General features: G+C 50.3%; 9 protein-coding genes across 9 annotated transcripts; 6 read left to right on the forward strand and 3 right to left on the reverse strand.

Annotated features, from left to right (window-relative positions):
* Positions 1-1,215: 1,215 nt before the first annotated feature.
* AYO20_07726 (hypothetical protein) lies at positions 1,216-2,027 on the reverse strand (the record flags this gene model as incomplete). Its single annotated transcript, XM_022646011.1, has 2 exons — positions 1,216-1,524; positions 1,572-2,027. 2 exons carry the CDS (start codon positions 2,025-2,027, stop codon positions 1,216-1,218), a joined length of 765 nt encoding a protein of 254 aa, XP_022497950.1.
* Positions 2,028-2,311: 284 nt separating this feature from the next.
* AYO20_07727 (hypothetical protein) lies at positions 2,312-4,700 on the forward strand (the record flags this gene model as incomplete). The annotated part of the gene is made up of 4 exons (XM_022646012.1): positions 2,312-2,758; positions 2,810-3,082; positions 3,148-4,372; positions 4,429-4,700. The coding sequence occupies 4 exons, from the start codon at positions 2,312-2,314 to the stop codon at positions 4,698-4,700; spliced, it is 2,217 nt and encodes a 738-aa protein (XP_022497951.1).
* A 1,251-nt stretch (positions 4,701-5,951) lies between these two features.
* AYO20_07728 (hypothetical protein) lies at positions 5,952-8,144 on the forward strand (the record flags this gene model as incomplete). The annotated part of the gene is made up of 1 exon (XM_022646013.1): positions 5,952-8,144. The coding sequence occupies one exon, from the start codon at positions 5,952-5,954 to the stop codon at positions 8,142-8,144; it is 2,193 nt and encodes a 730-aa protein (XP_022497952.1).
* A 631-nt stretch (positions 8,145-8,775) lies between these two features.
* Positions 8,776-10,272, reverse strand: AYO20_07729 (hypothetical protein; the record flags this gene model as incomplete). Its single annotated transcript, XM_022646014.1, has 1 exon — positions 8,776-10,272. One exon carries the CDS (start codon positions 10,270-10,272, stop codon positions 8,776-8,778), a length of 1,497 nt encoding a protein of 498 aa, XP_022497953.1.
* Positions 10,273-10,681: 409 nt separating this feature from the next.
* AYO20_07730 (hypothetical protein) lies at positions 10,682-14,210 on the forward strand (the record flags this gene model as incomplete). Its single annotated transcript, XM_022646015.1, has 4 exons — positions 10,682-10,959; positions 11,016-11,564; positions 11,631-12,547; positions 12,610-14,210. The coding sequence occupies 4 exons, from the start codon at positions 10,682-10,684 to the stop codon at positions 14,208-14,210; spliced, it is 3,345 nt and encodes a 1,114-aa protein (XP_022497954.1).
* A 716-nt stretch (positions 14,211-14,926) lies between these two features.
* AYO20_07731 (Pro-apoptotic serine protease) lies at positions 14,927-17,491 on the reverse strand (the record flags this gene model as incomplete). Its single annotated transcript, XM_022646016.1, has 1 exon — positions 14,927-17,491. The coding sequence occupies one exon, from the start codon at positions 17,489-17,491 to the stop codon at positions 14,927-14,929; it is 2,565 nt and encodes an 854-aa protein (XP_022497955.1).
* Positions 17,492-18,145: 654 nt separating this feature from the next.
* On the forward strand, positions 18,146-18,493 carry AYO20_07732 (hypothetical protein; the record flags this gene model as incomplete). Its single annotated transcript, XM_022646017.1, has 2 exons — positions 18,146-18,233; positions 18,282-18,493. 2 exons carry the CDS (start codon positions 18,146-18,148, stop codon positions 18,491-18,493), a joined length of 300 nt encoding a protein of 99 aa, XP_022497956.1.
* A 242-nt stretch (positions 18,494-18,735) lies between these two features.
* Positions 18,736-19,095, forward strand: AYO20_07733 (dihydroneopterin aldolase; the record flags this gene model as incomplete). Its single annotated transcript, XM_022646018.1, has 1 exon — positions 18,736-19,095. One exon carries the CDS (start codon positions 18,736-18,738, stop codon positions 19,093-19,095), a length of 360 nt encoding a protein of 119 aa, XP_022497957.1.
* A 525-nt stretch (positions 19,096-19,620) lies between these two features.
* On the forward strand, positions 19,621-21,756 carry AYO20_07734 (hypothetical protein; the record flags this gene model as incomplete). The annotated part of the gene is made up of 1 exon (XM_022646019.1): positions 19,621-21,756. The coding sequence occupies one exon, from the start codon at positions 19,621-19,623 to the stop codon at positions 21,754-21,756; it is 2,136 nt and encodes a 711-aa protein (XP_022497958.1).
* Between the last annotated feature and the right edge of the window lie 1,276 nt (positions 21,757-23,032).

Below are 23,032 nucleotides of genomic sequence, written 5' to 3' on the forward strand. Positions count from 1 at the left end.
CTACACTACACCCTAACTACCCCGACTGATGGCCCTAAAGAACAAGGCTTACAATCGGTTCCTTCCAAGGTGGCGGTCAATGCCTACGATAGATGGGTCTCCTCCTCGAGGCTACGGCACGAGATTGCGACCACTATCAGCAGATCCTTAGCCTATCTGCTTCTGAGTCAATCAAAGGCTCCAGGGTGGTCAGTATAGCAACCACGAATATGGCATAATAGCCCGTCCACGAACGAGTGCACTGTGATCAACAAGTACGATACACTACCCATCGCGATGAGGTCAGGCCTCGAGGCATAAAGAATTCCGCTTGATCTTGAAAACTTCCAAATCGGCTCGAAAAGATCTAATAAAGAACACAAAGATCAAGCTGAGGAAATCCGCGATAATTAATAATCATAAATTGTCAAGTGAAGAAGTGCTTCAAGTGCATAATGAACAGAGTACCAGAGGGCGAGGAGTCGGGGACCCCAGAGATGTTTGAGGTCAAATCCGTCGAAGAGTGTCCTCTTAAGCTCAAGTAGGTGGTCGGCGATGGTTCGGACTTGAACAGCAGCAGCATTATTTTCCTACCATGTCCACAAAGCACTCAGCCTTCCACTTAAAGTCCCCTGGCACTGAAATGTAAGTGAGGCCGGCGCTACGAAGAGTAAGGACGCTAGAATTTTATAAGCAACCGCCTCACTAGAAGCGGTGACTTTGCAGGCGGTGGATAAGAGAGTCGAGGGTTACCAGGCAATAGATATAAAGTATTGCCTAGATCTTTGATGTCAACGATGAAATCGATAATCCACCAGGGGGGAATGAAAGGAGGCACGTCTCGCGCCATAAAAAGATCTTGTTTCGAGCGGCGAAAAGGTTGTTAAAAGCTTCACGACAGGTCTCTAGTCTACATGATGGGACCGATCACCTATCCAGGAGGAGTGGAATTGGTGACGTCTCGTGCCACAGCAGAACCTTTTCGGAGCGGCCCAAATGGAGTCAAAAGCTTCATGATACCGATTGTGCGAGGATATAAGTCGAGCCGCTCAAGATTAGATTGTATCCTGTTGAGCGAGGATTGTTTGCCCCCCAAAACTACATTTGCGCTTAAAATGGGCAATGATCAGCAACGAAATGCACAAAGTGTCTATCATCAAGCACATATCATTTTCTTTCTACTCCCTATATCTCGCCATGTGAAAGCACAGAGCCACGAGTTCTCGGCTGTTATGTCTAGAGGTCGAGATTCTCAGGCGCCTCCTTCTGCGCACAGCGTCGCTCGTATCTCTCGTTGCGCTCGGATTTCTGTGTCTCGCGGCAAAAGCGGCAAGCGCAGTAGTCCATGCCAGAGGGGTCGAAACTCTCTTCCATCTGCTCCGCAGTGAGCTCATTGCCATCACCGTCAAATGTTCCCCTCTTGCATGGAATGTATTCCCACTCGACAGCATCATTCTGGTACGCTGCTGAGCTGAAGTCATGCTCCTCTTCAACAAACTCCATGCCTTGCTCCCTCAATCTTTCTGCCTCCTCGGCCAGTGTTTCCTGCAAATCAATTAGCTACAGTCAAAACTGACCGCGTCGATACTCACTAGTGCCCTGCAAATCCTTTCTTGTCTTCTTGCTGCATTGCGTGCATTTTCGTCAAATCGCTCATCATTCATGACCATTTCCTCGTCAGCATCAAGCATCTCCTCATCTGGGAGCTCTTCTTCAAACTCTGAATCGTAGTCCCCATCTTCTGACCCATCTTCTGACTCATCCTCCAGGTTTAAGAGAGTCGTGCTCGGGTTCTCGATGCCAGCTGCTTCGTATTGTTGATCAGTGAGAGGCTGTTGGATTTCGGTAGCAAGCTCCATAATATCGGCGTCCAATTCGTCGGGCTCCTCTATCATGTCTGCTTCACTGTCATCGTGATCCCCTTCTCCATCGCTAGCATCGTCGGAAGTGACAAAATCTTCGTCTTCATCTTCGGGCGAGAAAGTCGTAAGGAGCAGGCTCTTCGTGTCGCGCTCTGCTGATGCACAGTCATCAGTGGAAGAGGTCATCTTGGGATGAAGACTGAACTCGACCCTGTCGATTCTGGTGCCAACTAGATCGGCGAAGCGCTGGAAATCATCTAAAGATAGTTTTGAGGAATAAGACAGAATGTCTTCTTAATTCAATTTTGAAGAGGGTGAGGCAATGGTAAAGTGAGGTTGTCAACGTCATACTATGATCTCAGTGACTTGAGAACTCAACATCATCATCTATTTTCATTCTTGGGAACCTCATTCTCACTCTTTTTTATGAAACACCTGTCTATCGATTTGCACTACCTACCGCCTGGACCATGGCGTCAGAGAGTCGCAGGCTCCCTATCCAGGTTGAAGCTATCATCCAACAGATAAATGACATCCATGTCCACTCAAACAATTATATTATCACCACCGATCAGTTGGAAGTGTGGACCCGCAGATACACCGAAGACCTTCGACCCGGCACTTATCTCGTAGGTACCGCACAGGAGGAGGAAGAGCTCGCAAGCCACGGCAATACCCGGAATATCCACGGCGCCGAATTCGCTGCACCCCCCACCTTCGGATTTCCAGACATGGATGTCGACGAGGAGGAAGAAGATATCCAGGACGAACCCATGGTCGACCTACATCCCGCGGCCGACGACACTTTCGAAGACGAGGATATCCTCATCCGTGGAACTTCTGATCGCAGGCTTTGGGTAAACGGCGAAGTGTGGCACGTTGCAGAGTATTTGGGCAAGCATTGGGTGGATATGATTGTGAGATCATCAATGCCCTTCTCGATCGGACGTGCTGACCGTTGTTTCTAGATGCAAATGCACTCGATCAAGCCCCTTCCAACACCTGTTGGCATGGTGGTCAAACCATATGACTATCAATTGAAAGGCGCGGCTCAAATGGACTGGTGTTTGGAAGGGCCATTCAAATTCTTCTTTCTCGGTGATCGTATGGGAATGGGTAAAACGCTGACAACCACGCTTGCATTGTGGATGAGAAAAGACGAGCCTGGAATGTCTCTGGTTGTGGCACCTGCCAGCGTCTGTGCACAATGGGTTAGAGATATCCATCGATACTTTGACGAGGTGAGTTTCAGCCCCAAATCGACGGCCTCGAATACAGATCAGCAAGCTGATTCTCACTTGGCAAGGAATATGGTCTTCGCGCATATTGGCTGACTGACTCACGAATTTCTGCCACTTGGCTCCTTTCGCAGGGCTACGACATCATTGTGGTCACATACGAGTTTCTGGAAGCATCCTCAAGGTCAATCAGAACGTTCCAGTCCCGCATCGAAGCCCACGTTAATGCGGTACGAGATGGACGAAAGCGCTCACAATTACCCAAGCGGCCCACTTCAGCACTGTTCTCTCCCCTGCATGTAACGATACAGCGCCCAATCAAGCGCACTGTCTTTGACGAGGCACAATGTATTAGTAAACGTTCTGGGAAAAGACATCAAGCCGTCAAACTACTTCCGACAACTTCAATAGTGTGCCTCTCCGGTACGGCAGCGCATAATAAATGGACGGCATTCAGTGGATACACTGATTACGTGAAGGGAATCCCCTGGAAAACTCATGCTGACTTTATGCGTACTTTTTGCGGCACCAATGCTGATGAAAACTATCCTGGTATCATCGAAACGAGACTTCTCCAGCGGTTCCTCCAGGAGTTCCTGGTTGCTCGTCCTTTAGACGCCTTTGCCGCATCAAGGTTACATGGCCTACGGTGCTGGTCTTTCCGCTTTCAACTGGATCAGTTCGATGTCAATTTAGTTGCAGCATTCACAAAGAAGTACAAAGAAGAGAGTGCCAGAGCTGCACAGGGGGGCCAAGATTACTCTGGTCAGAAAAGGAAAGGCAACCATGATTCAAAGAGTCGAGCTATGGTCTACGCTGCTAAGGCTCGCGCAGCTGCTGCGCATCCTCTACTTCTCGCGGAAATACCCAATGGGAACAAGAAGATGAAGAAGATGAAGAAGCCTAGAGATACATCTAACAATGACAAAACCAACAACAAGACGCCCGTGCTAGGGAAACGGACAATCACAAGCGAGGATATCGATCAAAACGAGCGAGCACTCTGGCTGGAACTCGTGAAAAGAGACCAGTTCCTGGAGCAATGCTCAGCCCGTGTTCGAGCAGCCTTGACCACGTACGACTGGTTTCGTCAACAATATCCAACGGAGAAGATCGCTATATGCTCGACCTCCCTCAAGTTGCTCGACATCGTGGCAGAGGTTCTCAGAAGAAAATACGGAATCGACGCGGTCCGATTCGATGGTTCCATCCCCCCCCTCAAGCGAACATTCATCTTGCGGAAACTGGATACTGAACCACCATGCGTCCCTTTGCTGATTACTGCAGGCTCGGGTAAGTGGTGCATACTGACGACAAAAATCAGAGCTTTACTAACTAAGCAATGTCAGGGGCTTACGGTATCAACATTGTCAGCGTTTCTTGTATCATTCAGATGGAACCCTGGTGGAATATCAACAACGAAGAGCAGTTGGTTTGCCGTGCTTACCGCATCAATCAACAATCAGAGGTCAAATACATCCGTTTGGAGGCAGAGAACAGTGAAATAGATCAGGAAATTATGCGTGTGCAGCTGAGAAAGAAGGCTATCAACGATCGTTTGATGGCGCCGTTGGTCCATCGACACGATGAACAGCCGAGGATTTTGGATCTCCTTCTCTGAGTCAAGTCACCTCAAAGAATGAGCGGAGAGGCACATCCATTCGCAGAGTCGACAGCGTCGTTCTAGCATCATTTTTGGCGTCAATGAAACATCTTCAAGCTTTGCAGTCCTGGAGAGCGCTACATCATCACAAACTTGGATTACTCTTCTCGCTATGGTGTCGAAGAACACAGGTGCTATCGTAATACATCACGTGAACCGATTTGTGACTTGCAGCCCTAGAATTCACTAAAAAGTACGTTTTCTGCTGTGATATGTTGACTGATCTTGTTGAAACACCCTTCCTCTCGTACCATACGGGTTCTCAGTCAGCCCATATTAGAAAGCGCCTTTTATCCTGGCTCTTCAGAAACCATCTCCGTCTCGCGCCAGACGGGTTCTCAGTCGACCCATATTAGAAAGCGCCTTGTATACTGGCTCTTCAGAAACCATCTCCGTCTCGCGCCAGACGGGTTCTCAGTCGACCCATATCAGAAAGCGCCTTGTATCCTGGCTCTTCAGAAACCATCTCCGTCTCGCGCCAGACGGGTTCTCAGTCGACCCATATCAGAAAGCGCCTTGTATCCTGGCTCTTCGGAAATCATCGCCGTCTCGTGCCGCATCGGTTATTGTTGATGTTAGCTATGGGGAAGAGTGTACGCTGGCTGGGTGTGTCGTTAGCAGCATGTCTTTGACCATTCCAACGTCTTGACTGCCAGGCAAAAGATCTGTGTTTGCTGTCTCGCACCGACTGCGATCTTGCGGTCAGGCCTCGCTGGAGGGGAGGAGCACAATTTCACATGTCAGTAGAGATCTCTTACTTTGACGTCGTGGAAGGCTCACCGCGGCCCCCGTCACCCTCCTCCCTTCTTCCTCGTCTTCCTCTTCTTCCTGCTCTACTTCACGTCTTTTCCTCTTACACTTCTTTGATTTTGACCTTCTTTCCAGTTATTATTGTTATTTTCGGCCTCGGAACCCAGTATCTTCGCCGCCAACCTACAGATCGAACCGACCTCGTCGAATTGACACCTGTGAGGCGCCTATCACACCTAAAGATCCGACGCTGACACTGAGAACAGGATAACCTTGCTACACTCACCCGCGAGACGGTCACGTAGACGTGAAACGCTCCATATTTGCTCATTTGATCGCGACCGAAGCACCCTGACCGCGCAGCTCTGATTTCTTGACGTTGGCCCACATCAGACCCACTTCAACCCTGCAGAAAGACATTGGCACGAGACGTCCTTGTGGCCTTTAGAGTATCTCATAATGCCTCAAAAGACGAAGGCGTCACGAAGCTGGATGGCGGATGAGACCGTGGTGAACCAGGAATGCGACAATACGACTGATACCGGAGCGAACCCACTCGTCACTGATAGGGAATGCTTCACGGCACGAGACACGACTTCTGGAGACACCCTTGAGCCGGTGGAACCAGGAGAGCGCGATGGAACTGCCTGTGCCCAGGTGAACATACCTTCTAACCCTTCGAGACAGTCTCCGGCACGAGATGCTCCCCCTTCGGTGAGATCCTTATTCAATGCAGATGCACTTCGTACAGCCATCAGCAAGGGAATTGATGAGGCGTTTCGCGATGGGAAACCACGAAGCCGCCCGCCCATCAGCGAAAATCAACAAAAGAAGAGAAAAGCCGCATCAAATCAAGACACTCAAGACAAGCAAGGCACATCGAAGAAGAGTAAATCTCTTGACGACCAGGGTAAGGGCGTGCCGAAGGGGAGAGCAAAGAAGATCCATGATCAGTCCACCGCTTTGGAAATCTCGAAGATCACTGAGGGACTTCAGAAGAAGGGAAAGGATGTGGCGCGAGATCTCGGGATATTCTTAGAAGGCGATCAGGTGGTTCTCAAGGTAGCAGGCCTTACTATTCCCGCCTCCGATGCTCCCCGATCAGAGAAACTCCGCTTCGATGCAGCCCTATCGTCCGCAATCATGGTCACCGAGAACAGACACATGACGGAAAGTTGGTGGCAGTGGACTTCTCAGCAAGTCGAGAAATCCCTCGGAATTCGACAGCTGGATGAGGGAGAAACTGCAGTTAATATCCAACAACTCTTGGATGGCACGAGACGCCGGGATTCAAGTCAGTACTCAGCTGAAGAGAGTGATTCGCAGGTGGAGGATGGTCAAAAGAGCCGAGGGGGCGGCCAGGTTGCCAGGGAATACCTAGAATCCATGAATATGTTGGGTAGTCAACGAAGGAACCCTGCTCCAAGGGGATCGAAGGTTGCTATGACGACGAATTCGCTCATTCGAGAAGGGTTGGCTTTGCAGGATCAAAAGAAGGCTCGAATACCGGATTCTGTGCGTTACCCAACTCTACCTTCTAACCATCCAAACTGGTCAAAAGTTGTCACCAAGGCCGAGCTTTATGCTTTTATCAAGGAGTATCCTTTTCAGAAAACGACACGTCATGAATTACTTCCGAAGTATTTCGGTAACCGCGGCAACATATACCTGAAAGGTCCGGGCCTCGACCTTGTCAAAGAATGGGTTGCTCGGTTGGAGGAGATCGGAAAGGGGGAATTCCCGAAAGATATGATCCCTATTGAAGTGATGGTCGGTCTCCTGGCGAGGTACAATGAGACTGTAGCCAGACTATCAACTCATGGGATGATCAACAGCGAAGGAAGAATCAGGAAGAAGGCTTTGCCAAAGCTTGAGGAAAATCGCGACCCTACCACGGGAAAGTTCTTGAAAACCGGTCCAGGAGATGGTGATATCCGTCCCCTTAATGAACTGGGGGCCCGTGAGGGTGTTGTTCTAGTGCTGCAAAACAACTACACCACTCAGAATCGGAAGACACAGGAACGGACGGATGTGACGCGGTCGGCCCTTCAATCCGGAACTTTGGAACTAGCTAAAAACAGACACATTCAGGATCAAAAGATGGACGCGATGTTGAAGGCCTTTAACGCCCAGCTGTCAACCATAAAGGCTCATCCGGACACAGACACCAGCGCTCTAGCACGTCAAATCGAGGAAATGCGAGCCATAGTCAGAGACCAGACATCCGAGCTTTATTCGCTGAAGAAAGAATACCTTGAAGAAAAGAAGAAGCGAGAGCAGAGAGACGAGATGCTGCTTACGCTTCATAATATGCTGATCGGAGACACTCGTGACTTCTTGATGGGCTCTGCGGGACGAGACGCGGAGGAAATGGGTGGAGCATATGCGGAGATCTCAAAATTGTGGCTGGGCGTCTCGCATCATGGGATGGGTGAGCATAGTCAGCCTTCGCAGACGGCCTTGAAAGTCTCCAAAGCCAAAAGATCTCCGCGGCGTATCAAGGAGGAGATAGTGGACAACAATGATACTGACAGCCTCTCTTCGGAGGGAGAAGAAGCTAACTCAAACGCTACCATACTGCAACAGATGATCCTCGGCAGTAACCTCCTTGGACGGGCAGACGACGAATCCAGCGAAGGAGATGCGTCCTGATTCCGATGCTTCACATCGATCCTTTGATGTTTGTGGCGAGCTAAATCAAGACTGGAGCTGGCACGAGATGCTCTTTCAGTGACGACTCATCGGCGGAAGAGAAACTTCAACCATCTGCGACCATTTTTCGATAATCATTTTCACCAAATAATCCAAAAAAAAAAAGAACGACACTGGCGGTGCTGGCGTATGAAACATTGGCTGGAGTTGGCGTTCGCGTGGCTGGTTTCGACGCGGACGGTTTTTGCGCGGTGTTTCTGTTCTCGGGACGTTCTTGTTTTTGCGCTGACCACTGGGTTCTTTCTATCCCTATTTCTCCGGTATCGCAACAACTTGGGTGCTGGATGGATGTGCTACTGTGCTGCGGCACGAGACTATTTAGTCTCCCCGCCTGATGGTCGCTAAGGTGAGGAAGAGGCACTTTACAAGAACTGCTAGTTATTAGACACACTCCTTTCTAAACACTACAAAATAGGATTGCTGGCCTTCGTTGCTACTCAAGATATCCATTTTTTGTAACTTGAACTTGCGTACAAGACGACATGCCTATTTGCATCTGCATTTCCAATGTCCCCTCGCCGTGATATCGTCTTTCTCTCTCCTCACCTCGATCAAGTACATCCCTTGCAGTTCAACTAGGAGACAGGTCCAGACGCCCCAGAATCTCCACTATGTTATGAACAGGTTTCACCACCCCTTCGCTCAGAACGTGTGTAAACTCGGCGACAAGGAATTTCGCGACGTGATTAAAGGCAAGCCGGGCAGAGTCAGTGTCTGGTGCCTCTGCATACTTGACCCAGAAATCAGCAGGCCCCGCACCTTCCAAGACATGGTCCCCGAATTGCGAATTCAGCTTGGCGGAGAAAGAATAGTAGTAATCTAAGATTGACTGTAGCTTTGCCCCAACAGCAGCAAGTAGAGCGTCCTGTGACTGTTCGTCCATATTCGACGCAGTCGGTTTGGGTTGTGCCTCCTTCCCCAGAGTTCTGTCGAGGGTAGAGACCAGATCTTTGACGAATCCTTCTTCATCCATGATGTTTTCAATGTTTGCCTGCTGTTTTAGCCGATACATACCCTCAGCTAGGAGCCCTTTGAGTTGGAAGTTTTTGATTTCTGCACCCTGCTCGTGCATCAGTCGCTGCAAAATAATTACTCTCTCCGCAGTCATATCTTGCACGTCGGGCCAAAGTCCCGAAACCTCTTGAACCACACCAGCTGCCCATTCATTCGTGAAATCGACCGTGTCGTCGTTATCGACAAAGCTTTGGAGTGCCGGCTTCGATTGTAGTGGCCGGTAGGCGATGTCAACATTAATCCTCTTCATAAGCCTCTTCATCTCTTGAAGCAACCAGTCGTCGTGACTCTTCTTGAAGGCCATCATCAGCACCTTCATCTCGTTGCCACAGTCCTCGTGGGAATCGACGATAACCTTGCCGACGTTCAATGCTCGTTTGAATGCTTCTTGTTTCGCCGAGGGTTTCATCTGCAAGCCGACTCGGACAGAGTGTTGTGAGATATTCTTTCTCCATGAGGTTCTCCTCTTCGAGACGTTGGGCTCGGTATCTCGATATTCAAATCGGAAGAAGACATCGTCTTTGGCCAGCGAATATGGAGTGCATAGCCCCTTATCTGGCTTCAGGAGCACATAGAGCTTCAGCTGCTCGGGGGAGAAGTCGAGGATGGGAGTGACGACATAGCTGGTGGGATGTTTGTCATCTTCCCAGGGCAGAATCTCATTCGGTTTGAAGACCCCCACGATCTGTTTGGTGACTCCTGGGTCTTGTGATCGATACTTCTTGTCGAGGTTCGCTTTGGCATAGCCGACCACGAGGAACTGCCCAGTACCAACCTGGGGGGCTTTGGTATCCTGCTCACGCATGGTGAAGTCCATGCTTGGGCGGAAGATGGGTTGTTCGGCTGTTGCGGTGTCTTCCTTGTTTTTCTCGATGACATCGGACCAACTGGTGGTGGAGGCATTGCGAGCGACAATGACTTGGTGTTTATCTCGCTCGGTGCATTTGTCTTCCATGGCCTTCCCAAAGAGGTTGAAAGCCAGGTTAGGGATCTGCTCCTGCGCAGCGGTCTTGCCTGCTCGGACTGCCTCTTTTGAAGGAGCTTGAGGCGCCATTGCGGTGGCTGTACGGGGGATGAAGACCGACAGCGTCGATTCCTTCTACCAATGGACTGAAAGTGGATAACTAATGAAGAGAAAAAGAGAGGAACCAACTTGTTGAAGATGGAAGGTGCGAGACAAAGCCTTTGTGAGGCAGGAAGGTGGGTAGCTAAGGTCTCTTTGGCACTGCCATCACCAATTCACCACCATATTAGCTACTTCCTCATTTTCCTTTCACCTTCACATTCACTCCTCACCTTCACTGACTGCGTGTCGCTACCTTTGCTGGGTATGCTATCTCCGCCTGAGTTTGATTGTTTGGAATCTGTCTCGTACCGTTGCTGCATCATCTCTGACCAGTGTCCTCCCTAAGGTGGCCACCTGCACGACAAAGAGGTGGCCCTCCTTATGCCCACGTCTCACAATGGCCTCTCTAGCCAATATGGACATCGATGAGTTTGACTCGGATGATGAAGACTTTGCTCAAGCAGTCCTTGGCAGCCAACCGGTTGTACATCGTCGCTACGCAAAAGCTGGCGAAGATTCACTCTTGAGCATGATCGAAAACCAATTTGTCGACCGCGTCGAATCCAAGCAAGCCTACAAGAACATTGACTTCCTTGATGGCACTGTTGGCTCTGCCTACATGCGTGCAAAGACGAAGAATATGATCCTTGGCTATTTCAAGCTCATCAATCATGAGTGTGTACAGCCTCTTACCTCACTACAGTCAATCGTTACTGATATCTTCATTCCAGTCCGGCTATTTGTCCCTCTGGCCAGATCATATTCCGCTACATTGCCACTACTGTGAAAAGAATGAAGCCAGGCAGTCGAGACAAACCCGCACCCAGCTTTCGTACTGTTCTGCAGGTCTGGAGAGCGACGAACATCTACCTCAGGTTTCAGTACCCCGACTGGAAAGAGAACTATACCTCCTCCGACATGGCCAAGATAAAAACATACCTTGAAGAGCAGGTTACACAAGGGAATTTGATCAAAGGATATTGGCAAGAGAGAAATTGGTTGGGATTCAGCGTCGTTGTCCGCATGCTGACCATGTACATCCGATCTACTGTGGAAAGTGGATGTCAGAACTGGGATATCGTTATCCTCCACTGTCTGGGTGTTGCTCTCACAGTGGCGTGCTCTTGCAGACCTGGAGATGTTGCCAAGAGTTCCGACGCCCCTAAGGGAATGTCTTGCTTAACCTGGGACTGTGTCAACCTGCAGGTGATCGCTGACGAATTAGGCGAGGTTCGGAACATCCGTGCAAAACTGATCCTGAAGTTTACCAAGGGTCACAAGTGAGTTTGTTCCCACAATGCTCGAGTCGACTGCGTCGGTTTCAGCCGCTTACTGACCGGTCATAGGGGTTCTCTGAACGACGATAAGACTGTCTTCTTCGACAGCCTGGAGCAAGGCGAACACAGTTGTGCATGTACAGTCAAATTATTGCTTGTTCACGCCCTGCGAAACGGATTCTGCTATGGCAACACCATTAGCGATGTGCTTAAAGATGCATTGGCTTCGCGCGGCAAGCGTATCAGGTGGAAATACCCCGATCAACCCGTGCTCTGTTCCGTGGGTGCAGATCAAAGACTGCAGCTCGGCACTCCTGCTCCCGTATCACAGATCAAAAGAGGGGTCAGAAGAATGGCAGGAGTTGCCGGCATTCTTGAGAAAGTCAACGCCAGAGATCTTCGTCGTGGTACCGCACGAGATCTTGCTCATCTCAGCAAAACTTTCAAGGGAGTTTCCGATAACAATGTGGCGGCTGGTCTCGGCCACACCCGAGCCTCTTTGGGCAGAGGAGTCACGGATCGTTACGCTGGTCCTGTACAAGAGGATCTCCTCACCGCGCGGACAAAGGACTCTTTTCAGGATCGCATGGCTCCTGAACTCAAAAAAGTAACATATGACGATATTCTCCCCACTGTGAGAGCCCAGAGAATCTCTACTTACCGCATCAATAAGCGTCTCGAGGAGGATGGAATCGACCCGGTCGATGCCACCAGACAGCTTCGACAGGATACAGCTGACATTATTCGACGCGAATCAATACACAATGGTCCACTCAAAAAGCGTCTGCCCCAGCCGTCTACTAATGTTCCCAACAAGAAGTCGAAGACGGGAATGAAGCCTGTAGAGGTACTGAAGGACCCGCCGACGGCTCCGCCCTCTGGCCATCTGGATACCATTCCAACAGGCCGCCAACCGCTTCGAGAGCTTTCACGGTCCGAGATGAACGCATCACAATCCTCCACTGACTCGTCAGCCATCGACCCAGGTAAGTAACCTACGACGCGTTCAATTAACCCCATTGGAACTGACATCTATCCGGGGACACAGCTCTTTTCATGCCCTCAAATGCTCCTGCTCTTGGCATGGATACTACACAAGGACCTGCTGCGGCAATTTTCGAGGACCATACTGCTACGAAGCCTCCTTCTGAGATCGATCTCCTTGGTGCGCGATTGTTCGAAGACCAGCAGATGGTCGACCAGCCACAAGCCAATCATTATAGAACGGTCCCCCAACCCGGCTGGAATGCCCATGTCGATGACCATGTCGACGGTCTAGATCAAGAGAGTGCTGCAACGGATTCGGACGAAGAATCTGAGGAGGTCGACGCGCAGCAGCTCACTGCACTTGAAGACATTCTCTGGGGCTCTTCAGCGTCTGAGAGATCGGACGGAAACGACGCGGTCGATTTACAGGCCCAGGAAGATTTCAACCAACAGTTTCTTGCCCTGGCAATATCTGATCAGTCTCCGGAAGAGGGTGATGACGATGACTCGGATGATGTCAGCCACGAGTCTCCGCCTGGCCCTGACCACCAGCCATGGTTGATGACTGGACTCGCCTGGATTGCACACTTCGCCGCAATCAATGAATTTGTCACCAGTAAGCCTCTTCATAAGATGGCATCCGATGAAGTCGCCAAATACTTCCCGGTGGGTAACTCCCGTAATGCACCCACAAGACTCAAGCGTTTTTGTCGATTGGGCTGTGGCTCTTTCTATTGGCTACTCTCCGACTTGGACGTTCATCAGGCCTTTTGCACTGGGCCTGATACTGAAGACGAATCCGACGAGAAACTTCGATGCGATGAGCCGGGTTGTGAGATGAAATTTACAAAGCGTGGTTCCCTCGTTGCCCACAAGAGTCGGATTCATGACTTCAAACCAATGAAGTGCCAATCTGGTTGTAATCCGGAAGCTGAAGACTCTCCCGTGTATAACACCTGGCAGGAATATGTTCGCCACCAAAAAGCAGTTCACTGGACTCTCGCGGAGCCAAGAAAGTGTCCATTGTCCGATGTTTGTGGCTCAGAGACTCGGTTCACGCTGATAGGCAACCTCAATCAACACCTCAAGAGAGTACATTTTCTCAACCGGGCCCAGATCGATGAACTTGTGGAGAGGCCAGAGCGGCGCAAACCTCTGGCGTCGAAAGGTATCCAGTGTCCACAGGCCAACTGCGAATCGACCGCGTCGTTCGACGCGCCTGGAAAACTACGAGATCATCTCTTCAAGAAACATGGCATTCCCAAAGATGACGCACTCCGACGTGCAGAAGAGTTACTGGGAGCTATGATACGCCGCCCATCACAGGTGGTGCTTAAGCCATGTCCGCACGATGCTTGTCTTGAGAGCTTCTCAGGCACCACAAAGCTACGTGATCACCTACAGAAAAAACACAGTCTTTCTAGAGATGAAGCAATCCGCCAGGCAGAAGAGTTACTGGGAGCTGTGATACGCCGCCCACCACGGGCGGTGCTTAAGCCATGTCCGCACGATGCTTGTCTTGAGAGCTTCTCAGGCCCCGCCAAGCTACGTGATCACCTACAGAAAAAACACAGTCTTTCTAGAGATGAAGCAATCCGCCAGGCAGAGGAACTCTTAGGACCAGTCGGCGCAAAGACTGGTCGCCGTGGTCCTGGCTCCTAGCCAAAGGTTTCAGGTCCCCACCCTTGTCCCCTTCAGTTAAAGTGCAAATCGACGGCATCGTTTCCCTCACCATGCACACTCTCCCAGTACCTCAAAGAGGTGCACCACCTCCCGCAAGATGAAGTGACTCGCATTACCGTGGAGACACACGGTAGAGACGTTGCGCGGTGAGCGATAAAGGAGTTGACCCAAGTCAGCTGCGTGCAATCGGGATGTTATCTGCGGTTCTTTTCGACGGAAATATGATATCATACGGCATGAATTTACCAACAACACAGCGAGATTCGACGGTGTCGAAGTGCTCAACCAACACTCATTGATGTTACGACTACTTCAGGCATCCTACAGTCCATATCAGGCAGCGCAAATAGATATGAGATAGAAATGATAGATTCTAGTATTTCAGCTCCAAGGACAGTAAAGCTATGTAGTGGTGGTAGTCACCAGTCTCAGTCCGTGCGTTTACATGCGTCTCGTAAGCATATGTCCATGTCGGTCTCTCCATTCATGGCTCCATTACTCTAGTCTCGCGCCATGGAGCGACTCCACTATCCACTCTCCCCTTCTCGAACCACCCTCCTGCAGCACATCTCGCTCCGGATCTCATCGATTGAACGTGCGCCATGCCAAGGCTACTGTTCGTCAAGGTCTCTTCAATAGGTTTAGGCCGGTGTATTCGTACCGTTCGAGACGTCCGAGCCCTGTTCTTCCTCACTTCATGAGTCCTCACGGTCATGAATGTCTCGCGCCACGTCCAGTTGCATGTTGATAAGTTCCTCAGGTACTGAAGCTCTCTCAACCACACCCAATGCACACTGTATCACATTCTTGAGCATGCTTGACTTTCGAGGGCGCAGTCTGGTCGTCATCGTCGTCTCCTCTTCTGTTGCCATGTCTCGTAACAGGTCATCTGCTTCTTTCTTGTCCACGAACACATTATTTGCATCAGCCTCCGACTCCGAGGAATCCCACCCGGACGATTCTTCCCAATTTTCTGGGTCATCGAGCATATAGTCGTGTGAGTTCATCTGGACTTTGGTGTCGAAGTCTTTTGCCAGTAGATGATCGCTTCCCCTAAAGCTCAAACATGGTTGACAATATGCCCGCTCGCCAATGGCGCCACAATCGTGTCTTTCGAGCCCCGTCACGAATTCAATATCTTGGAGCTCTTTAGCCCGCAGCCGTATCATCTCTTCAGGTTCTCGTCCCTTAGCTTCCCGCGGGTCCTCATTCTCTAATTCTCGAGCGCTTTCCATGAAATCCTCCATTGGGTGGGTCTCTCTCCATAGACTCCGTGCCGATGCCAGGACCTGGATATACAAATTGTGATAGCCCTTATTCGCGACCTCTAGCTGTCTCACGTATCGATCAACTTCGTTGTCAAGCATTTCCATACTGGCCAGTCGGTTGAACCACAAGTGGGTTGAATCTTGACCACTATCATCCGACGGGGTCGATTCCCTGAGTTCTTCCGCATCATCCCGGGCCTTTTCTTTGATCGATTTCAACACTGCCTGGATTGATTCGTCGATCCTCACCTTGTCTTCCGCGAAGGATAATACTGCTTTGTTGAAAGTGCTTCTCGCGATGTCCAGTCTTTGCTTTGGATCTCCTTTGGCGTTCTCGTCGATATGCTGTCCAAGTACCATCGCTATACATTCGTTCGTCCCCAACTTATTCACTGGCCTCAGACCACCGGGTAGATCCGAGGTGCGCACAAATCTCCCGGATGCATCGTGGAGATTTCCGACCTTCTTCAGAGGCGCTTCCCGATAATTGCCCTTTGCATTCAACAAGCCTTGGGAATGTAACCTCCCTAGAGTGTTTGTGGCATTCGCAAGCAGTCCCCGGACCACCTTCTCAGGCCACAGATCGTCTGGCCATTGGGGCTCTCCGCGATCTTCTGACGAGTTCTCATCACATGTTTGTAGCCATTCCTGACGTACCCTCAAAAGCGGCTGCGCTTTTTCGACCCATTCCTCAATGATCGTGTTGTTCAACTCCTTCGATAGTCTTAAGAATCCTCGATTGTCAAAGTAGGCGGGAGCATTTTTGTGTCTCTCTTGCTTATCGGATCTGTATGTGTTGATGATCTCCTCGATCTGTTCCTTTGTGAACGCCTTTTTCCAGTTTGGGTGGTCTCTGCTTAATTTGGGGTATCTTTCCGCATCAGATATCTTCTTCTTCGTCTTTGAGGTACCGTCTGGATTAAACGTCTTCAACTTCCTCTGTGTGACTGCGTAGCCGATATTCCGAAGAAGGTATTTGCTGGCTGTACTCATCTTGTTGGTCTCGCTCCCCCCAAGGCCCTGAATTGAGGCTGTCGAATCTCCCGCTACTTCATCTTCTCTGCCCCGTTCCTCATCGATTTGCGGAAGTGTCAGTCTCGCCCCCTCCATCATCTCGCGAACGCTAATATCCCCAACGTCTTTACTTTGTCTCACACCCGCGTACACTTCAAGTGCCCACGTCCAGGGCTTGTACCAAGTCTCTTCTGGGTACATTTTCTCCGTTGCCCCAACTGCTGACACAATTGCTGCTTTGAATTTCCGCTTCTCCTTAGCTGGGGCGTTGTCAACTGGCATCTCGAGCCCTGCCAACTCCAGCTTGGCCATCTCGCCGTCGCGAAAGATACCCAATCTCTTTGATGGATCAATCATCGTAATCTCCAATGCCGTAGAATCAGTAGTGACTTTCTGCGATCTGTTAGTTTTGGGTTTCTTCGACACGTTCTCGGCCGTTGGTGTTGAATCTTTCGCCTCCTTCCTCGGGCGCTTGCTCGATTTCGGTTCTTCATCCTTTGTGGCCTGATGAGTGTCTCCTTTGATCTGTAACTGAGCACCTTTTAGCCTGAGCAACTCGGGAGTGTCAGCCCTCGTCTCGCCCCGTGGCATTTGCACTTCCCGGATACTTTTCCAGTTCATTCTGGCCAGGTTTTCTTCAATCTTGGTATCCCGCATGTTCATGTCCCAGCCATCCACCGCTTCACATATTTGTTCAAAAGTGAACCACTGTCCCCCTTCCACAGGGCCGAACACGTAGCCATGCGGGAATGGGGCACGCATTTCTCGAGAAACTGGTCTTGTGCCTTCAGTTAAGACCGTAGGGGATTCCTCTCCAATTTCGACCGCGTCGGAAGACTTGTTCATGTCTGGCTGGCTCTCGGTCCGATCGCCATTAGAGCCATCTCGCTGCGCGGTCATTTGATCTGAAGCTGTATCGTCTGCCACATCGTTACCGACTCCGGTTTTCTCACCCGTCTGTGCAGGAGATTCAGCCATTCCCTCTGGTAACGTCTGCAAGTTGGATACTTCTGTAGCACGTCAGTCGCTGTCTTCGGTCGCCAAATTGGGTGTTTTTGCTGATTCTGGGCCCAGGTGATGTAAAATTTGTAGTGAAGAACGAAGAACTCGAGCTGCCGGTGAGGCAGTAATGATCCCAGCCCGTAAAGGGATATAGGAGTCTCAAGCTAAAACAGAGCCTAGCGTCATCTCACTTTTCGTTCACTTTCAGTCTGTCGACAGGCTCCAGTCCCGCACTACTATCTTACTACTCCTATTATAATCGCTGTATCATGTCCCGGAAGGCCTCCGCATAGACTTATCCGGCTATATATGTTTTTCCAGTGAATCGGCATAGGCATTAGAACTAGTTACACTATTTGCGACACTCTATGGTACAAGAGCCTTAATCCTCTAACTTTACCTTTGTCACCTTTTTACCCTCTCCGAGTTAATGTTTCATCCTAAATGAGATTTCTCACGGTATGAGACTCCCAGACACAGGACATTCCGCATGCTTCTATTGTCCGTCGAAAACTATCCCCTTGCCACGACTAAAGCCCCTGGGCTGCGAACTTTCCACGGGATGAGACCTTCGCACGACATCAAGCCCAAAGTCGTGCCTGTATTTTCATATTTCTAGGCTAACCTAGCATGCCCGATTCTACAGTCCTCTGCCTCCGTGATCAATTACGAAATTCCACAGTCAAGGTCATCGAGATATCCCCACCTCCTGTTCAAAGTGGGTTTTTGTCTTCCGCCACTTGAGTGAGACGCTAACAGCTAGCAGCGGAACTCCATGACTACATGGGCGCTGACAAAGGACGGGCGTTGGGAATGCCAATCGACAAGTTCACGCAGGCTGCCTATGACGGGCTCGTTTCAGGAAGTGATCAGATTGTCATAGGAGCGGTGGGATCAGCAGAGACCTTTAACGATGTTGTTGAGAAGCGGAGGACGCTTTTCCAGAATCTGGCCAAGATGATGAGGGGAGAAAGGTAAAGAGAGCAATGCGTGGCCTTATATTGAGCCTGATGTCTTCAAGTATGAAGAGAATCAATGTTGGTATAATATAATAGTAATTCTTGATCACTCTTTGTTGCACAACAAGCGATGTGACTGTTGCTGGTTCACCCTCGTTCGGCGTCGCTCAGCCTGGGCAGGAGTGGCTCAATGCGTGACCATCTGTGGTCGGTGTCCTCGTGCATCTGACATACCACATTATTCTCCCCAAAAGAGTAGCCATGGCCACTCCCAAGAACAGCTCATGCTCGGATTTGGCTTCGGATCCTAGCCCAGCTATCGACCGTAACTTCCAAACCACTTCCACTCCTCCTTCACGAATACTTGTCGTCGCACACGAGTCGGACTTGGATTCAGAATCAGACGTCAGTTCAACCATAATTCACGATCACGAACCCTTCTCGACCTTCCAGTATCGCGTCAAAGAACACGTTCTACATAAGATATGGTCTGATGCGCATGAAGAAAATGTCAGTGTCGAGCGACTGTCGGGAGGTGGCGTATCATCGGCATCACTCGACATGACGGTGATCGGTCCAAAACTGACATACACTACGTCCTACGACTTCCTCGCTTTGTAGCTGCGTGACTGGATCACGAACTTGCTGTGCTGGAGTTCCTGCAGCGATATTCAAGAATACGAGTCCCTAGAGTGATGGGATTTGATTTGGACCCTATCAACGAGTTGGGATCGCCGTACATGAATCAAAATCGTCACGGCCTGAGTTTGAAATGCCAGAACCTCTACTAACGCCTAGCATTTCTCAAGCTGATATGTGTCTGTCTCCTTTCCAATCTCCTAAGCGGATCGAGATAGACAAAGCCGATGAGAATGCGTGTCTATAGTCATGGCGAGGCTGTAGTTTCCCCGAGGTCAAAAATAACTCTACAAATACTCTTGGCATGTTTGTCCTTGTGGGTATGTTTGCTTGTCCTCCATTGAGCACATCACGCACTTCCAGCCTCGTCCCGCAGTCAACAGATGTGCCTAGGTATGTACTGACTTCTTCTACATGCGAGTCTCCTCGTCGCCTCTCCAAAGGCTCGTACGTAGGATTTCCCAGCTCACTTCACAACTCTACAGTGCCCCTTCTGCCAGTGCAAACATGGATCCATCCCTCCGTTCCCACTACCTTGCGGACAATCCTCCAACCGTCGTCCGCCTAGAGATTGCCCCTCACTTCGCCGCTCTTTCGCCCAAACACAAGCGATATGCTCATCATCTGAGTCGTGCTTCTTTCCATGGCACTCGAGTAACGCTAGCACAAGTGTCGCCCGAATCTCCCGTCATCTACGATCTCATCCTTGCCCTACACCGTGCTTGTAACGGTGACTACAAGAAACTCTCCGCCGATACATCGGTCTCGTCCCCCAATATTACCCTATGGCTCGAGTACGCTGCCCAGTTCTTAGGGAATACGGGCAACTACAAAGGCTTCGGAGACTCCAAGTTCATACCGAGACTCTCACCCGAAGATCTCAAGAAGCTCTGTAATGTGAACGATGACTGCAAAAAGCTCTATGAGAAGGCCACGCAGACGGGAGGAGGTATATACGAGACCAAGGACGCGGCTCTGATGCACCTCGGATATCCAGAGGCAGGCCATATGACAGCATATTACCCAGATTCACCAACAATAACCAAGGAGGAGATATCCATCGTCGGAGACGCGCTCGAGGAGAAGAAGCTGCTGATCGAGAACACCAGATTGCGGAAGCTGGAATCCGGAGATTTCGAGTTGCTCATAGCCTCCGCGATCTCGAACCCGCCTCCGTCAGAGCGCGATCTGGGCGATGTTTCATTAATTGACTTGCCAGGAAAACTCAGTGGCAAAAAGTTGCATCTTCGTTTTGGGGATTACCAGGAAGAGATGGCCAAGATCACCCTCGAAATCAAGAAGGCGAGGAAGTATGCCGCCAATGAGGTCGAAGAAAAGATGCTCGACGAGTACGCGAGGTCCTTTGGAACTGGTAGCATTCAGGGATTTGTGGAATCACAGCGCTGGTGGATCAAAGACAAGAAACCCATGGTCGAGACAGACATAGGATTTGTCGAGACTTATCGAGACCCTCAAGGTGTCCGCGGTGAGTGGGAAGGCTTTGTTGCTATGGTGAATCAAGAACGAACACGCGCTTTTGGCAAACTTGTCGACGCAGCACCAAGCATGATTCCCAAGTTACCGTGGAGCAAGGAATTCGAGAAAGACAAGTTTCTGAGCCCAGACTTTACTTCATTGGAGGTGCTCAGCTTCGCAGGGAGTGGCATACCCGCCGGCATCAACATCCCGAACTACGATTTCATCAGACAGAATGAGGGCTTCAAGAATGTGAGCCTCGGAAACGTCCTCAGTGCGAAAGCTCCCAATGAGCCGATTCCTTTCATCCGCAAACAAGACGACGAGCTCTTCCGCAAATATCGCGATCCTGCTTTCGAGGTCCAGGTGGGCATCCATGAACTGCTTGGACACGGTTGTGGCAAGTTGCTCCAGGAGACAGCCCCTGGAGAGTTCAACTTCGATATTAAAAACCCACCGGTCAGCCCGGTCACCAAGAAACCAATCACCTCATACTATAAACCTGGTCAGACCTGGTCTAGCGTCTTTGGGTCGATTGCTTCATCATACGAAGAGTGCCGCGCTGAATGCGTTGCGATGGCTCTCTCCTGCGACTTTGAGATTTTGCAAATCTTTGGATTTGGCAATGGCAAGGAAGATATTGGAAACGAGGCCGGAGACGTTCTGTACGTGGCGTATCTGCAAATGGCACGTGCCGGAGTGGCCGCGTTGGAATACTGGGATCCGAAGTCTCGAAAATGGGGCCAAGCGCACATGCAGGCTCGCTTCTCCATCCTCCGCACGTTCATGGATGCTGGTGGGAACTTCTGCGAGCTCAAATCTGGGAACGGCGACATCAAGAATCCCGACGACCTCGAAATCCACCTTGATCGGAGCAAAATCCTATCCCATGGACGTCCAGCGGTCGAGGCCTATTTGCAAAAGCTACACATATACAAGGCGACTGCTGACTTTGAAGCTGGGAAGAAGATGTACGACGACATTACGAATGTAGATGATTGGTGGGCCGAGAAAGCGAGACCGATTGTGCTGAAGAAAAAGACCCCTCGCAAGGTATTTGTGCAGGTGAACACTGTGTTGGATGAGGAAAGCGGAGATGTGAAGCTGGTGGAGTACGAACCGACGATAGAGGGGATGGTCCAGAGTTACGTTGACCGTAACGTCTGAGAGATCAGCAAGGGCAGCATATGAGACCGCGATGCATATGGAATGATGCGTATTCATGACGAGGCCAAGCGTTCTCGCATACCTGGTATCACGACCAGCACCGTGGGAACAGCATGAGCCGATGGTACAAGTGATTGACTCTAGAGCATCAATCCCAAAAGGCAGCATCAATGGCATATTCCAATGCCAATCACATTGACAATATTCTGACACCTACTCTTGCTTTATCTTATACATACTTTGTAGATGGCTGGACTTGAAATTTGGCCCCGAGGTTTGGCCCCATTTCAAGCTTTTTCCCTCGTGGTAATTCCCCGAAAAGGCTTGGCATGAATGATCCGCGCGTTTCGCCTCCTGGTCTGGAAACCGAAACTGGCCATTTTCCCTGCGCTGCGCCACTTCATCTGAACCAACCTATCGCTACCGTTGTTGTGTTTGCCTATTTGATCAATCAGAACACATGTCCCACAGTACCGACTACAAGTACTACCACCTATCGTTCCCTAATAATAGCCCCCAAATCCTTCGGGTGAAAACAAGAGGTCATGTCCACTGGATCTCGGCTGAACCACATCAGCGACCCATCCGTTCAAGACACTCGCCATACAAGTCAGGTACACTCATACTTTTGGGAAAGGATCAGTAAACAGTTGCCTCTAGGCGCTCGCCTGGGCCGAGGATGCTGCCTCTCAGACTATCTCTGTACGGCACGGGACTCTTCATGGCATTGCTTCGATAAACCCTACGAGTACGAGGTTCTCAGGGGTCCTGTTACACACTAGTCAACCCAGTATCTTCTCGATGGAACAGACGATGGAGCAAACCTGGGCGGCTCTTGTTGCACCAAATGCTCAATCCTTGGTGGGTCGCCGGTGAATAATCCACGCTTAACACTCACACCACGACTCCATCCCAGACACGGCGCGATCCTTCTCGACCCAGGCCCACGGATATTGAGCGAAACGCTCCTTGACTCCCCCAGGCGCCCTAAGGAAGGATGGCATGGATGCAAGAGCTGGGTCTTCGCCGCGTCGCCTTGACAAGTGAGGTAAGGAGCAAGAGAGGTAGCTTGCCCAACTTGCGACTTCATCTGCTTACTTTGCTCTTTACTACTCTGTTGTTTTCCACTTCGTCGGGTGAAACCGACCCTAGATCCGTCTTCTCCATAATATATCCTTGGTACAGCTCACTCTTTCTCGATATTGACGATCCCCATCATCAAGATATTCCTTCAACCCACAACTTTTCCAGTTCTAAGCAGGATGGAAGATTAATC

This window comes from Fonsecaea nubica (assembly GCF_001646965.1).
Source record: "Fonsecaea nubica strain CBS 269.64 chromosome Unknown Scaff56, whole genome shotgun sequence".
NCBI lineage: Eukaryota > Fungi > Ascomycota > Eurotiomycetes > Chaetothyriales > Herpotrichiellaceae > Fonsecaea > Fonsecaea nubica.